Source organism: Rhea americana, unplaced genomic scaffold (assembly GCF_003343005.1).
Source record: "Rhea americana isolate MKP2758 unplaced genomic scaffold, rheAme1 scaffold_59, whole genome shotgun sequence".
NCBI classification, from domain to species: Eukaryota; Metazoa; Chordata; class Aves; order Rheiformes; family Rheidae; genus Rhea; species Rhea americana.
Window position 1 is genome coordinate 1,797,381 of NW_028186745.1, and position 15,821 is coordinate 1,813,201.

Here is a 15,821-nt window from a genome sequence, read left to right on the forward strand (position 1 = left end):
AAGACCCGCCATATAAACTGCGTAAGCACTTGGGGCTTCCTAAGCGCGAGTGATTATTTTGCCCCGAGCAAAGGCAAAATCTAGATTCCTGCCCCCTCTCTCCTGGTGTGCTGCTCGTGGGTGCCTTTCTCTAGCCCATTGCCTTGCGGGCTCCTTCGCCTTCAAGCCGCGCTCACTGTTCTGACGTCCCGGTGCTTGCTYGTTCTTCAGCCGTCTCTGTCCCTGGTCATAAATAATTTCTAGGATTGCCTTTTCGGTATTGTTTGGGTTGCATAGAAAACTGGGTTTGAATGATATAAACAAGCTGCCTGTTGAATATTTCTTAATAGACGCTGTCGTAGTGTGGTATTTGTCCCAGTTTTGATGGGTTATTTTATTTGCTTTGTGCTTCCCTGCAACTTCTGGAGTCCGGATAGAAACATTTACAAATGTGATCAGCCTTCCCACCCCGGCCCCGTTTCATCTCTTCCCCCACACACATGCATTGCTAAATCATCCATTTGGATCATAGTGCTCTCCAACACAGATGGTAAATCATACAGGAACAAGATGCTCGTTTTGGGCAAGGGTTTTACTGTGTCTTATAAAGGCTTTCTTTTTCCTCGCTTCTCTGAAATCCTGTTATAGCTTCTGGGGAATAACTGATCTCTGCTTGAAGAGAAATTGCAGAGGTTCTTTTGCTGCTGCTTTATTTTTTTTCTGTCATTGTGTGGGGTAAAATTTGGAGGGTTTGCATGTTGTTGGGGATTTTGCTGTAAATCGCATAATGCCAAAATGAATTGCAAAAAAAATTCAGCTTCAATCAGTTACCAGGGTATCTAAACAAACTTTGGAGAGCTTTCTTTTCCTTTCTCTGTATAAATGGAAATTTATGTAGGAATGTCAGCTTCTATGTGTCTCCTTAGCAACATGAATCCTTTGCCCCTTCTCTCTGTCTCCTGAAATAGTATCCCTTGATTGCAGAAAGACTTTTCAGATGGCCTGGATGAGAACCTGCTTCAAATCCTCTCTCCCACCTCCCCAAGCTGTCTTTCTCTCCCCCCTCCCTTCCTACACACACACATGTGCACGCACACACACACGCAAAACTGGGACGTTAAGAAAAGCAGGACAGCTTACAGTGCAGCATATAAAGCAACTAATCTCTGTCATTGCTTTGTTAATCACCTGTGTATGGAAGAGGAAAAGATGAATGAGTGAGGATATGTAGGGGAAAAAGAGAAAGGTAGCTTTGTTAGATAGTGTRTATTGAATTTACCTTCTCAAGATGCTTTCTTCCACTCTGTGCAAACATTCCTGAAATCACTCCTGACTATTCAGTTTTATTCAAGTTCTCTGAATGAACTTTGCTCCTTTTCCTGAGATACTTTCCACTCTAGTAGAGCTAGGCTTCACAAGCTACTGGAGAAGAAGTGAATGATTGTTTCATTTGGGGTGAGTTGAATAAACCCTTCATTTTCCTCGTGTTTAGCGTACAATTCTGCACTCTCTAAGGAGACCTGAAATATGAGAAACTACACTATTCTTCCTTCTCCTCCTCCAAGTGTGTTACAATTCCCATTAAAGTCAATGGCTCCCAGCAAATTTACCAAGTTGGACRGGGCTTATATTTCAGACCATTTTGTGTGCTTGCTTAATATTTTAAGTGCACTTTCCTATTACATCAAGAATATAGCAAGCAGTATATTTTGGAGATAGAGCTTTCCCTGTGGGAAGCCTCCACTTAGCTTGATACCAATGCAAGCAGCTTGGTAGCTAGCTAGCTGTGAAAAACAGTCATATACTTGGGGAGAAAGGCATCTTCACCCATGGTTTTAAGAGATTTACTTGTCATCCCTTGAAGGAGAGCACCTCAAGTGGCACGATCAAGGGCAAGCTCATACTAGAAGCTGTTAAAGCATATTCAAGGTTAATTAAAAACCTCTGTTGTAATTGGATGTAGGACCCCGACTGCTGCCAAAAGGGCAACTCAGTAGTGAAGAGCAGAAGGAAATGTGCAGGGAACAATTACATTGGCTGTAACATGAAATAATCCTCCTTAATTTTCCTTGAGTATTGCTGGTGCTTGGAGTATGTGTTCTTGGGTTCATTCATTCACCTTTTTGAGAGCTCTTTCTATAGATTGCAAGCAATCCTGTGCTCTCCTAGCATCTTTAAAGTTGTACAAGTACATCATAATATCACTGTTCAGGTATTTAGTCAAAAATACTTTTAAAAATCCCAAGAGTGTTAAAGACYTGATCTTTGTTTGATTTTTAGAATTTATTTAGATCATGTTTTCAAAATTTTTCCATGCAGTCACAGGAGCTATAAACATATTTTTGCATGTCCCTTGTCTTTCTCTCCCCTTGGTGAAATTCTAAAGTTCTCACTTATTTCCAGCTCCTGAAGTTGATATATAACAAAATTGCCAATATTGAGAGATTTGTGATAAAATTGTGAAGTCCAGCAATACTGCTTTACAGTTCCATCAGCTGTCTTGGCATGTCTGTGATAAAAGCTTGCCTTGGCTAATGCACAAGTTGTCTGTTTTAAGTCTGTTTTATGTAAAATCCGTGTGCTGAACTAAAGCTTATAGGTTTTGGAGCCTTCCTTTGGTATCTTTAAACAGCAATTTTTTAGGTCTTGTTTGAGGTGGATTAGGCCTAATTTGTAATGGTTCATTGACACAGTTATCGGGGGTTGGGAGTGATGTGTGAGTATTTGTACTTTGCACAATATCTACCTAAAATTAAATGTATCTTGTATGCAACGTCATGGTTTGTCTGTATATCTACAGGTAATTGTTTTGTAGTTAAAGAACTAGTAGTAGCTGCAATCCATTGCATATATTCAAATTTGCTATGGTAGTTCTCTAAATCAAAGAGACATAAATATGATATGGGAGACCTAAATGGTACTACAGAATCTGATGTCAGGTAAACATTGCATATTTTGACCTAAATATGTGTATATCTTATTCACAGAACAGGATGACTCCTTTGGGAGCATTTCAGTTGTGCAAATAGTGAATGTAGAAATATTTATGAATMCATTTAACCTGCGTGAAATCTTTCTGGTTTATGGGGGTCGTATGACTTTTGTTATTTAACAACCCATATGTGTTTATGCAACATTTAGTTTTCTTTAAGAATATTGTAGTTTTAAAAACTGTCCGTAAATATTTAAAAAGCAATCCCAAGGGTGTAAAGGCAACAGGGTCTCTGTGCATTTAAACTTAGTAGTGAGCAAACCATAAAGGTAAGCTTAACTTACAGCATAGTGCATTAAAGGAAAATTAAATCTAGTTTTATGCTTATAATTCTATTCTAATTAAAATTTAAAAGCATCATAGGCTGCTCATTTGGTAGCACTTGAAGGGTTTAACCTTAATTATACATTAGATGCAGATATCTGAATTAACATGGCTCGATAGTCTTGGATGGTATTTGCATGCTTTGAATCTAAGCAGTTGTTCCAAGGGGAAATTGCTAGCTCAAAAGCAGCTTCCTCATTAGAAGATCTGAATCGTTGCTCTGAGTTGACGTTGATGCATATTTGTTTTTAAAAAAAAAAAAAAAAAAAAAAGAGAGAGAGAGAAACACTCCACAAGGCTGATAATTTGCTGTAAAACAACATAGGAGGAACTAGTGTAATTTCGTGAAGTCTGAAGAAAGTAGTTAAACAGAAGGAGAAATTAATAAAAAAAATCATTTAGTTTTGAGTACTATAGCTTTGCATATTATTCTCTTTAATGATCTTTTTCAATATTTTATATGAAGATGTATATAAAATTAAAAGCCGTACAACTTCAAAGTTGCTTTTTAAGTCACTGAGCAACCTGATAGAACGTTGAAGTTGCGTACGACTTTGAGGTTGTCCCTGCTTTCAGCAGGGAGATGGACTAAGTGACCTCCAGAGGTCCCTTCCAGCCAAAATTATTCTGTGATTCTCTGATGATTGCTATTCTRTAAAGCCTGATGTTTACCTGGCTCTTTAAATGTCTTCAAAATGATTTGTATTTGTGAACTACTCCTCACTTTAGCCCGAAGTAGAGCAGTTTAAAGTATGCTCCATGATCTACAAATGGAGAAATTATTTCAGSCTTGGACTTCCCACAGCCATGCTCTGTGCGAGTAGCAGATCTGAGATGTCTCTGAAGTAATCTATGTCTTTTGGTATGATGGAGGCTACGATTTCAGGCATCCTCTTCCAACCAGTTAAGAGGCATGGTGATAGCACCTTGATGTGTAATGCATGAGGTCTTTGTCAGTTTATATGATCAGATAAAGAGCACTACGCACTTYGTGGTTGATAATACTCTTTAAAAAAATAAAGGAAGAGCTGTAACCCTAGTGGGTTATTATTACTGCTTTTTGTCAGTGCCATTATGAAATCAGTAATGTATCCTGTTTCTTTAAGTCTTCTCTATTTAATAAAGAAATCTTGCACCAGTAAGTTCAGAGAGTTTCCTTATGTTAGAGATAATATAAGTGGTTTAAATATTTGATGAGACTTTATATTTAGAGTCAAGTAGAGAGTAACCTTGCCTCTGTTACTGATTTGCGGCCAAAGATGACCGCATAAAATTTAAGGTAACAAGCAGGAGAGAGTAGAGTCTATCCAACTGTATTACTTTATGTGTTTTTGCTCATTCCAGTTCAACAATATAAAGGCCATCATTTTGATGGAAAGTATTCTTTGAACTATTTTAAATGCTAATTGTTTTTTCACAAGGTACAGAGGAATGAGTTTTGAAATTGCAAAAGATTACCARTTTGCTTGAAGAACATTGATAATTGTGGGAAATCATCACATTACTTTTGCAGCCTGAAGTATAATTCTTCCTTCTTCAGATTGCTAAAATGTAGTAGTATGTATGGAAGAGGTCAGAAGAGGTGAGCTTTTTCTTGAAAAGCTTGTATAACACTGCTCCCACGCTTCTCTCCTAATGACATCAGTTTAAGATTTCCAGGTTTTTATGATGTTCGTGGAGTTGTGGGTGTRTGTGGCTTTTTCTTGAATGAATGAATGTCCAATAATTAAAATGACATAGTAAAAAGCTAGTCTCAGAAAAATGCCATGTATCCAATGGAAGAAATGCCTGAGCTCACGTTGTACTGTTCTGTGAATGAATTATAGATTACATGATTTTCTGTAATGCTGTGCCTGTCTTGAAGTCATACATTGGCAAAAGTGATGTGCAATGCATATTATCTTTAAATAATAAAATAAAGATCTATATAATGGAAATACTTAACTCTTTATTTGAAGATTAACTTTATTCAAGCAATATTACTGTGTGCTTTCATAAATTCGGGAAGGTCAAGACTCAGAAAGGGAGCAGATGTTCTAAAACCTCCAAAAGTGTATRATTTTATATAAATAAGAAATGTAAGATTTAGTCTTCAAGAGAGATGTATGTCAGTGGACAGATGAGGAAGCACCTGCTATGTTTCATGTTGTTCATACATCTGTAAACCCCCAAGCGTTAGACCATCTTGTTGACTTGCAAAATCTGTCTCCTTTGCACAACATTGGAGGTGATTACCATATTTTTGTTGCTGTTATTGTTCAGCAATAAGCTGTTGTTCAGTCTGATGTCCTATAGAAACTAAGGATGAAACTTGCTGTGGTGCTTAAGTATCCAAAAAGATTAAGTCCAACAGTCCCAGGGCCATACTTAGTCTGCCTAATATGGCAGCTAAAAAAGAGGTAGATCAGACAGGTTAAAGCAGACCATATCTTATGTAAGACTGCAATGAAAATGCTGAAATTGAGACCGTGTGCTCTTTGTATCTTCTGGGAACCAAATGGTCCCCAGCAGGTTCCCAGGCATCCTGTGGTGTGTTTGTCACTAAACAGTGAATAGAGTGCTGTCTGAACTCCTACTATAGTTTTCCAAGAAGTCCACGTGGTTAGCGATATTCAGTTTAAAATGCTTCCTATAATGTTTTCTGTATTTGCGCAGTGACTGCCTAATTTTTATGCTCGCTCAGCGAGTATGTTTTTAGTCTTTCCTAGGTTGAGAAGGTTAGATCCTGGAGCACCTACTTCCTATGAGTGTATGATCCAACTGGCTGCTATCTAATCTGGAACAGAGCCAGTCTCTTTCCCTCTACATGAACTTATCTTGCTATGAAGAGAAATGAAGCCAGAAGGGATGCAACTCTGCAGTTGACTGCTGAGAGCTTTTCCCTYGAAGCTGGGAGAGCCCGGAACATGGGCTGTGTGTTGGGAATGCTTAGTCATTTCTGTGTGTCTTTGAATAGGTACCTAGATAGCATCAGAAACACAGACCAGACCAGTTAGATAAGCATCCCTTCAAAGCAAGACACAGATTCAGATTCCCTCTTGCCTATTTGTTCATAGACTTTATAGATCTTATGGTTTTCTTCTCCCAGGCTAGGTTTAGCAGATGGAGGAAGAGAGTGGTTTCAGTCTAACCTGGTGTTAAGTTTTCCTGGGGAATAGGAGCAGAAGTACAGGTTTAGTCAGAGCTGGAAAGCAAATATCTTCCAGTGTCTGAGAAGTCCTCTGGCCTCTAGCAACGAAGGAGGTGCCTGCCTTTCCTCCGTCATTGGGCAGCTACCATAATCAACAAGTCATTAGCATTCTGCATCTCAACTGGAGACAGGCATTCCCAGTTTTGACCCAGTTAGCTGTTTTTTTTGGATGCATTCCTGTGCCTACTGACTGATTCTAAATAACTCTGCACTCAGAATCAGGAACACTAAATCATCCTRTAAGTTTCTTATCTGCTAAACTGAAAGCAACTGATGTCTTATGGGGAACTTAGTTATTCTTAGGAGGTACTTGAGGATTTCGGCACTCACCTTAAAATGCTGAAATCTCTGTTTGAGTGTTGTCAAAATCCTCATGAATTAGACTTATTTGAATACTTCACTATAAATTTCACCTGTATTGTGCAAAAACTCTCTTAYTGAGAACTTCACACTGTGTGCTGCTGTGTGTAGACAAAGACCAAGTTCTAAAATAACAACTTTTTTTTTTTTTTTTTTTGAGAAAGAAGCAGAATATTGCCTAGTCTGTTCAGTCAATGAGCAGCTTCCTTTTACATGTCTGTGACTTCACATAGTTTAGTGTGTGTTCACATTCAGCTTAATGTCACAAGCAGATGAGCACCTTAATAGAATATTTGTGTTCTGTCTTAGGGAAATCATGCATTCAACCACAGCTGGTTGGTTCCCATAGCAAAAATTACTCTGGTAACACTTTTTAAGTGTCTAAGTGACTTGAGAATCTGCACTCAGAAATCATTTTCATACTTTAGAAAATCTTATTCAGAATTCATAAAATAAAAAGCAAATGCAAAAGCAGAGTGTATCTGTGCAGCAGCTGACAGTAATAAGCATATTACCCACACTGACAATGAGCAGAGAACATATTTGTTGAGATTTTTGTACAAGGCTCTACTGTGGAAAGCTGTGACTAGAGCAACTGAATGGAGTCTGGATCCTGCCAGAAAGCATCTCTTTAGTATACAAAAATGTACTCTGCAGATTCTCTAAAGTCTATGCTTATAGTGCAGGCTGGACAAGAGAGTAGAAGTATAGACTGCATGTCTTATACATGCTTCCCAAGTTTGGCCATTTTGAATTTCATCCACCTTTCAGCCACGTATACAGGAGAAACAGAATTCACATAAGCACCTCCATTAGAAAAAAAAAAAAAATTGTTTTGGCTCAGGTTCCAAAGAACTGACTTCTCTGTGGAATAACATTTAAGAACCGGATGTGCTTAAGTAGTACGTGCTTTGCCTCCATACTTCCGCTGAGTTCAGTGGAGTTTGGCCTTCCATAGAAGTCTTAGCATCTAATAATGCTGAAAAACGAGGAAATCTTACTGGTATTGTAACAGATGTACATTCAGAAAGTAGTCTGCCTTTGTGTTTTTGTATAATCATTATGCTTTGGCTATTCGATAGCTAAGTTGATGGCTATTTATAACCTTAGAAGTAGTTTTGAATATGAACCAATTAGGAATATCTTCAGCTACCTTATTTATCTTAGTTGCTTGTTATGACATTCAGTGGGTTATATTTAATTTCTTATGTGTGGGTGCCTCAACTTTCTACGATTAACTTGGCACGTTCTCTCAAATTCAAAATTCTTGTATTTAACTGCCGTATTACAATTTCTAAGAACATTTACTGGCTGAGAGTAGGTATGTGGTAGCTGGAAGGTTTGCATTGAATCAGAATAACTTGCCTTAGAGAGACTGTTTTTTGTTTTTGTTTTCCCCCTCATCATTCCCCCCCAACCCGTTGCTAGAAGGCCATTCATTACCATTACCATATAACAGACTCAGGTATTTTTCTTTCTTCAGTCTCTATGAGAAGAATTGGTGGAGAACCATTATACAAAACTAAGGAATACTTAGCTGTTTCTTAAGAGATTAATTCAGTTTGCTTGAAATTTTTGAAAAAGCTACCATACATAAATATTTCACATATTCCACAATACATCTGTATTTTCTGTAGAGAGAATATTTAATTTTGGAGGAACTTGCTGAAAACATGAAAACTCTGACAATGCCAACCATTTGCATGACACTTTCATATGTTAATGAATGACCTATTTGTTAAAAGTAACAGTTCTCTGAGAACTTTGAGATGTTTTATCCTTTTTTTAATGACTTTTCCTGATTTTATCCTGGTATAGTTTTGCTCAAGAAATAGAGCAGATAGCGCTCTTCTTAATTAAAAATTAATGTACAGCATAACACCTCAGGTCATTTCATTTTGGGGAAAGAGGGGAGGAGTGACACATTTCAAGGTCCCATAAGACAGTGCTTCTATATCACAAGAAATGGGCAGAATTTCCCCAAAGCAATACAGACAGGATATCCTTAGAAAAAGGTACCAAGTTACATATAAACCACTAACAGAAWGTAAACATTTTTTGTCAATGATTTGACTTTTTTCTTTTCTTTTTCTTTTCTTTTTCTRTAGTGAGGATGATCATTTTTATGAGTTTTAAACCATCTATTTGGTATTTTGAAAATACGTGTTAAGTATCTGGATTCAAATTAGTTAAGTTACTTACTGAGTTACTTAACAATCTTTTAAAAGTGTATTAATTGCAGTTGTTCAGATGGGACGTGGGTGCCATCATCAGGGTAATTCTGAACATAATAAAATATTAAATATTCTGAACGTATTAGAATCATTAAAACTGACAAAAATAAAAGTCTAGTCTACTACTTATGCTTTCTGTTGTCTCTGCAATTATAAAAAACCAAAAGTAACAATTTGGATGACTGCTTTTTAAAATCTAGAAGTTTAATAAGATTCATGGAGTGTGATTTTGTTATAGTCGTTAAGCGTGTAATATAATCGTAGAGGTGTGCAGTAGAAAACAGTAGTATGTGTTGTTAAAGCATCAAAAAATAAAAATAAAAAAAAATGGGGAACTCAGAAAACCAATAATGGTCTATAGGGTCCCATTTTGCTCATGTTCGTGTGCATTTTTATCCCCACACACTCGAGCAAACTCACTGAACTGTCCTGTTTCCTGAACTGAGTACAGTAACTCATTTGCAAGATTGTTGCATGCCTGGAAGTGGTGCAAGCTGATTTTGGATACCTCGAAAGCAAACTTAGGAAGTTAATGTTCCCTGTACCAGTAACACTACGTAGCAGCCGTTGCGTAGACAGGAATCTGCTGTTCCTGCTTTGCTGCTGCCTGTTATAAATCACCCCTGGGTAGTTTGAGGGAACTGCAGGTTTTTGCTGTAGGAAAGAGTATTTGCTACATGTGTTTATGTTGTTGTAGTGATCTAACTTAYAGAATGTTCTTCCTTTGGAAGCAGTGATTCAGTTTTCTGTGGTTGTTTCTTTTCTCTTACATATGTCCAGCTCTGGATTTTTTAAAATATATGCTGTCAAGTAGGTGGCCCAGGCAGAAGGTTTTGCTTACTTAATCCAGCATAAGCTTTATTTTGTCACTAGCTCTGATGACTTTCAGAAATGAAAGTTACCTTTTTATTTTTTTTCTAAGAAGGAAATTTAGAGGTGTAATTTCCATGGTAGGCAATATGGGAAAATTCAGTCCAGTATTTTTGCGGCAGTATCTGACTCATGCCTGACTGACCTGACTTTCGTGCTGTCCTTTAAACAGAATACCTCTTTGTTTCAACAGGCAGCTCAGCCTACAGGCTGGTGGTAATTGTCCACTGCTGTAAATGGAGGCTGGAATGAAAATACAGAGGCAATTCCAGACGTTTCACCTCCAAACACAATATCAAATACCTTATTGTCAACTAGCAGAGAGGAACATTAAGAACTGCAGTTTTGTCCTACTGTCAACATCACTGAGTAGATTCTCTTGTTCTAGAAATTAATTTTAAGTTATTTTTCAGTTGGAAGCATAGGTGTCTTCCAGCACTGATTTGTCCTTTTACCTCCCACCTCAATACTGTAGTAAGATTATATATCTACAGATTTCAGAAAGGTTAAATGTATATATGTCTATTCTGGTAGCTAACTGTATTGTAACTCCACGCTTGTATGTGTGTGACTGATCTTGCCACATGATTTTGGAAAGCAATAGCATACTTAGCTTGTTTTAATTTACTTGATACTCTAGTGTTGCACGTGTTTATTTCATATTAGACTTGTGCTTCTGATCAATCTGAAGATAACATTTAATATTTTATTGTTTGCAGTGGCTTTCAAAAATCTTAGTTTGAGTTTTCCCATCTGACATTTTCCTGTATTTTTTCACTTTTGTGTGGCCTATAAATTTTGGGTGAGATGGATTTACATGCCTAGTCTTTGTATCTTTGTAGTTTTCAAGTACAAAGGTTCCTTTTATGTTCTTCCAAAATGGTAGGATGCTTATCCATTTCATTTTTCTATTTCTTTCTTTTCTTTTCCTGTAATGCACTGTGATACTGAAAAAATACTTTCTAAATCATCAGTATACTAATCAATTAGTGTTTTTTGAAGTGTCGTATCAACATTAAACAACCACTCCTCATAAAATTCTAATCCATAAGTAAAACTGTATTTCCGTTCCACTAATGGTAAAASAGAGGAAGAGACAGCAAACTGGCTTTTAAATTGCATGCTGAGGGTAAGAGAAAGTAGAATTGTTTCCAGCCTTCTCTTGGTCCAGTAAGAAAACAATAGGTAAAAGAACTTGTAAGATTGAATACTTCTTAGTAATTAAATAATTGTCTAAAATAACATGTGAAATTTTTAAAAAGTATGAAAATAAATGTGTACTTGCACAAACATACCTTGAAAATAAAGCTTTCTTTTAGAAATGCTTTCATAGTTCTTATATTCACATTTTTATCTTTTTCTTCCTTTTTTGTCTGGTATATGAAGGCTTTTTGGTGATACTAGCTGCAGTCTTCCCACTCCCAAACTCCACAGCTGCAGTGAAGGTATCTTGATCAGATTAGGTCACTGTTGAAACTGAATGTACTGTTTTTTAAAACACTGAGTTTTGCTCTCTTTTTCAAAAACACAAAGTAGATTTTTATTTTGTTCTTATTTTAGTAGCATTAAAATTTCTAAATTTATTTTGAAAGTAATGTATTTGAACTGTTTCACACGTTTTGCCATTTTATTCTGAATAATGTATGAGTACTAGTATGTTGAAAGTATTGAGATAAACATTAAATTCATGGTGCCTTTTACCACAAGCTGATTTTAGATTTTTTTTTTCCTTGAAACCYATTATTGCAAAGAGGCCAAAATCTAAAATTTGCTTTTGTGAACAGGGTCAGCACAAAGCCAGTGACTTTCTAAAATCATATAGAAGCCTTTAAGTTAGAAATTAAAACGTTGTRTGGACCCATGACGGCCATCTGTTGCAAATTGATTTTGTTGATTTAAGACTGCAAGGATGTTGTTTGTAACTGCATCTGTTATGCATAAAAAAATAATTAGCAAATGTGCTGGGCCAAATACAAAAGTTGCCCTTGGGGGAAGAAAAGAAAAACTACTTATTAGGGTAACTGATATTTTAAAATAGTCTGTGGATTTGACTCAATCTGYACCTAGTGGTCATAACTGACCTTATGAGGGCTTACCATCTTCCTTTTCTTTCTTTTTTTCTTTTTTCCTTTTTTTTTTTAGCATTGAAAATGCTTTTTTTCCCTTTGAGCGACTCTTTTATTTCCCTTAGTTTCATCATTTGTATTGTACGGCCTTGGTACTTCCCAAATGATGTGTCTATAGGATCAGCTTCCATGCGTTTCCCTTCTTAAGCCACACCAACGAGCTCTAGCAGAAGGTTGGGTTTCACTCTGTACTAGGGAAAAGTTACGACTGGCTTGGGGTCAGCTAACACACACAAACTAATCCTGACCCAACCTCAATATCTCATTCTAAATTGGACAAAACCAAAGTAGCAAATTGTTCAGTCTTACTCAAGCAAAAACCGTAATGAGGCCAACTAAGCCTTGAAGAAGTGTGGGTTGCAGCACTTTGCTCTTAGCTTGCATCCGTTGTGTGAAGGTATTTCACTAATTAGGAAACAGAAAAACAAAACACAGTTGTTTATTTACCCCGTCCTTGATGGGGGCTCTGTGTTCCTCATGTTTTCTTGCTTATGTCAAGCCTGTGGGCTTGTTTTACTCCGATTGTATTACTTATTTTTTGCGCTCTCTCTCTTTTTTTTTTTTTTTTTTTACCTCTCCGTAACCCCTATCCCCCCAGACTGGCAGATTGCAACTCTTGCTTTGCTGCTGGGTGGTGCTGCCATCATTCTCATCGCTTTCCTGGTGGGGTTGATCTCTATCTGCGTGGGCTCTCGGCGGCGCTTCTACAGACCGGTTGCAGTCATGCTCTTTGCTGCAGGTAAGCAGATTACTAGCACAGGTATGAAAATTTCATGAGAGCAGCTTCACTTCTGTGAAGAAGAAAGATGTGCCTTGTTCTGCATATTAATTCAGAGATATTTGGTTTAACTTTAATCCTATGAGGCATTTGCAGGGTACCAATTTTGCAGTGTGTTAATCATTTTGGCACTGCACTATTACAGTTCCTAAATATAATGCAAACAAATAATTGTTTACTGTTTTGTGAAGTACGTACAGCAGGGGACATCACAGAGGATAAATCTGAAAGTATCATTTTTGGAATCTGCAACTTTGTGCTACTTGATGTTCTCAATTTTATTCTTTCTGCAAAGCTCTTTCTGATATTTGGATATTCTGTGTCTTAAAATTTTAAAACAGGAAAATTAATGCTCGAATGTGAACCCTTGAAGCCCTAAGTGTGAAAATAAATAGGATTATGTCGCAAGGTGTTTATATATGCCCTTGTGCCACAAGAGGAATCAATTTCATTGTGTCAGCTTACTTCTTGGTTATTAATTTAACAGCTGTCACACTGTAGTCCCCGTTTGGTTTTAAAAGCATCAAAATGGAACAGTTTATATAGACTAACACAAAATCTTCAGGGAGCTCTGTGAATCTGAAGTGTCCAGAAGACTGGTCTTGTGAGGTATAATTACAATATCAAATCATCTCCTTTTGTACATTCTGGTGTTTAGGGGCTTAGTCAGCACAGGATGTTTCTGTTTCTCCTGAGATTCGCCAAGTATGTTTTGCCTTCATCCTGTCAGTCATATCTGCATCGGAGCCAGCAGCTTAAGCCCCTTCTGAAAGCCCATAATGAAGAGAATGACAGAATCTAGTCTTTAGGATGTATTAAAAAAGCCACTTACAAGGATATGAAAAGAATAAGAATTCAGAATTTGAAGGGTATTTGGAAATGAAACAAGGCTCTGGGAAAAGCTCCTGCTGCCCCCTGCTGATTATATTACTTTGATTGAACAGCAGTGTTTTAGATGCACTTTTTTCACTCAAGAAATATTAGTAGATCCTATTTCATTTGGCTTTAGATAAGGAATACAATCTAGGATCAGATTTCTTGAACAGATATGGATCTTTTTGTTCTAAGTGGCATTGCTGAGTTGAATAAGTAACAGGAGTTGTGACGTTATTTTAAAGTTTAGTATTCTAAAGTTATAAAGCATGTCAGGCAGTTAACTTTGAAGGAAATGGCATTATTGAGTCTCTGTACTAGTTTCTTACGTGGCTTTAGACTCTTTCTCATAACTTTGTGTAGTAGTTTAGTAATTGCTCAGACATACACTGCCTTATCTTGTCATATTGCTTGATTAGCAAACCATAGTCAGATTTGTATTAAAAAACCCACCTTCCAATTTCCCAAATACTACTTGTGGCTTTTTAGAAAAAGTGGGCTTAATCTATTCTACTGGGCATAAAATTAGTTCCAGGTATTATTGCAAAAATTAGGAGGGGTGTCAATGCTTACCCGCATCAAAAAGAAAAATGTACTAGTGCTATAGCTCACGGGTGGTGTTTGCTTCTTTCCTTTGCCTGTGTGTGTTTGTGTGCATTTTTAATAGCTGTGACCTGAATCATGTTCGAAGGAGAAATATGCTGAAGCAAAAATGAACTGCCCCATTTTTTATCATTATCTGGCAAATCTGAGGAGAGTCCTTTGTGGATTTGATGCTGACATTGTCATTGGCGATTCCTACAGATTTTATCTCTGATTTCAGCTATTGTTAGAGGTGAATATGGACTGGGATGTCTCAAAAGAATTGTGGAAAGAATCCCCTACTGAAGAGGGGAGTGTCAAGGTTGCAAAACAGTGGTGTCTGTGCCTTATAAAATGGTCTRTAAATTCAAGCCTTCATCTATGGATTTCACAGAAGATCTTTGAATTTAAAAAGCACTTATCCCGATTATCTGTGACATCACAAAATATTTTGTATAGCCCTGTTTAGAAATACATCCCTCTGCTTCTAGTAGAGAGACACAGGATGGATTGCCCAGAAACATTAACAGTCTGTGTGGGTGTAAGGTAGGAAGGGCCACTATGTGGGAGAAAGAACAAAATGGAAAAGTGGCCTCCAGGCACTGCAGGGTCTGAACATTTGGCTTCAGACATTTTTGTTCTTCTGTTCTTTTTTTTTTCCTCTCCCTCTGAACTTCAGGTTTCAGTTAGGAAATCTGTGTGTAGATGAGGAGGAAGAAGGAAGAATGGTTAAGTCTGGGAGAGATGAGAAAGCAAACGGGCAAATTCAGCCTATAGATACTGAGAATAAGCCAGCAACTGATTGACAGGTGTGAATATATTTAAATATATACTGTTAACTGTGTATAACAGGATTATCTCTTGTTCTGTGCTATTAAATATTTTCATAATGATATGGTAGAATAAAAGGTGCACTTGCTAAATTTGCAGTTACAATGAAGCTAGAAAGAATTGCCAGATACATTGGGGGCAGAACCCAATTTTGAGAAACTGGAGGAATAGTCTGAAAAAATAGAATATACTTCAATAGGAAGTAGTCATAGAAGGAAGAAGAATTAGAGCATCAAAGAAATTCTGATTGGAATGCTTCTCTCCAAGTCATCTAGTCTGTCTCCTTCCTGAAGCAGGACTATCACTTGCGCTAGGTCAAGTCAGCTGCAGCCTTATCTAAAGGAGCCTTGAAAAAGTCTGACAACGAAAAATCGACTGCCTCTATGAGCATGCTGTCCCAGTGCTGTGCTGCCCTCCTGATGAATATTTTTTTCCCAATGTCCATCCTGAATTTGTAAAATTGATATGTGGCCATTGCCCAAAATTATCTTAGGTTGTCTAGCAATACCAAGAAGAGTTTGGTTCCATCACCTACACTTGGAGGTAGCTGTAGGYTGCTCTGAAATTGCCCCTCAGCCTCCCCTTCACAAGACTAAATAAACATAGTTCCCTCATCCTGTTCTTATGGATCGTGTGCTGATCATCTTAGCAGCTCTTGGACCCTTGCCCTTGGTGAATCCAG

At 37.3% G+C, this 15,821-nt stretch overlaps 1 protein-coding gene across 1 annotated transcript in view; it reads left to right on the forward strand.

Annotated features, from left to right (window-relative positions):
* The window catches only part of TMEM47 (transmembrane protein 47), a 53,899-nt gene that overhangs the window by 29,695 nt on the left and 8,383 nt on the right, over nt 1–15,821 (forward strand). The window contains exon 2 of the mRNA XM_085319452.1: nt 12,674–12,814. Within this exon, the coding sequence (XP_085175578.1) occupies nt 12,674–12,814 (141 nt within the window). The remainder of the gene's footprint in view (nt 1–12,673; nt 12,815–15,821) is intronic.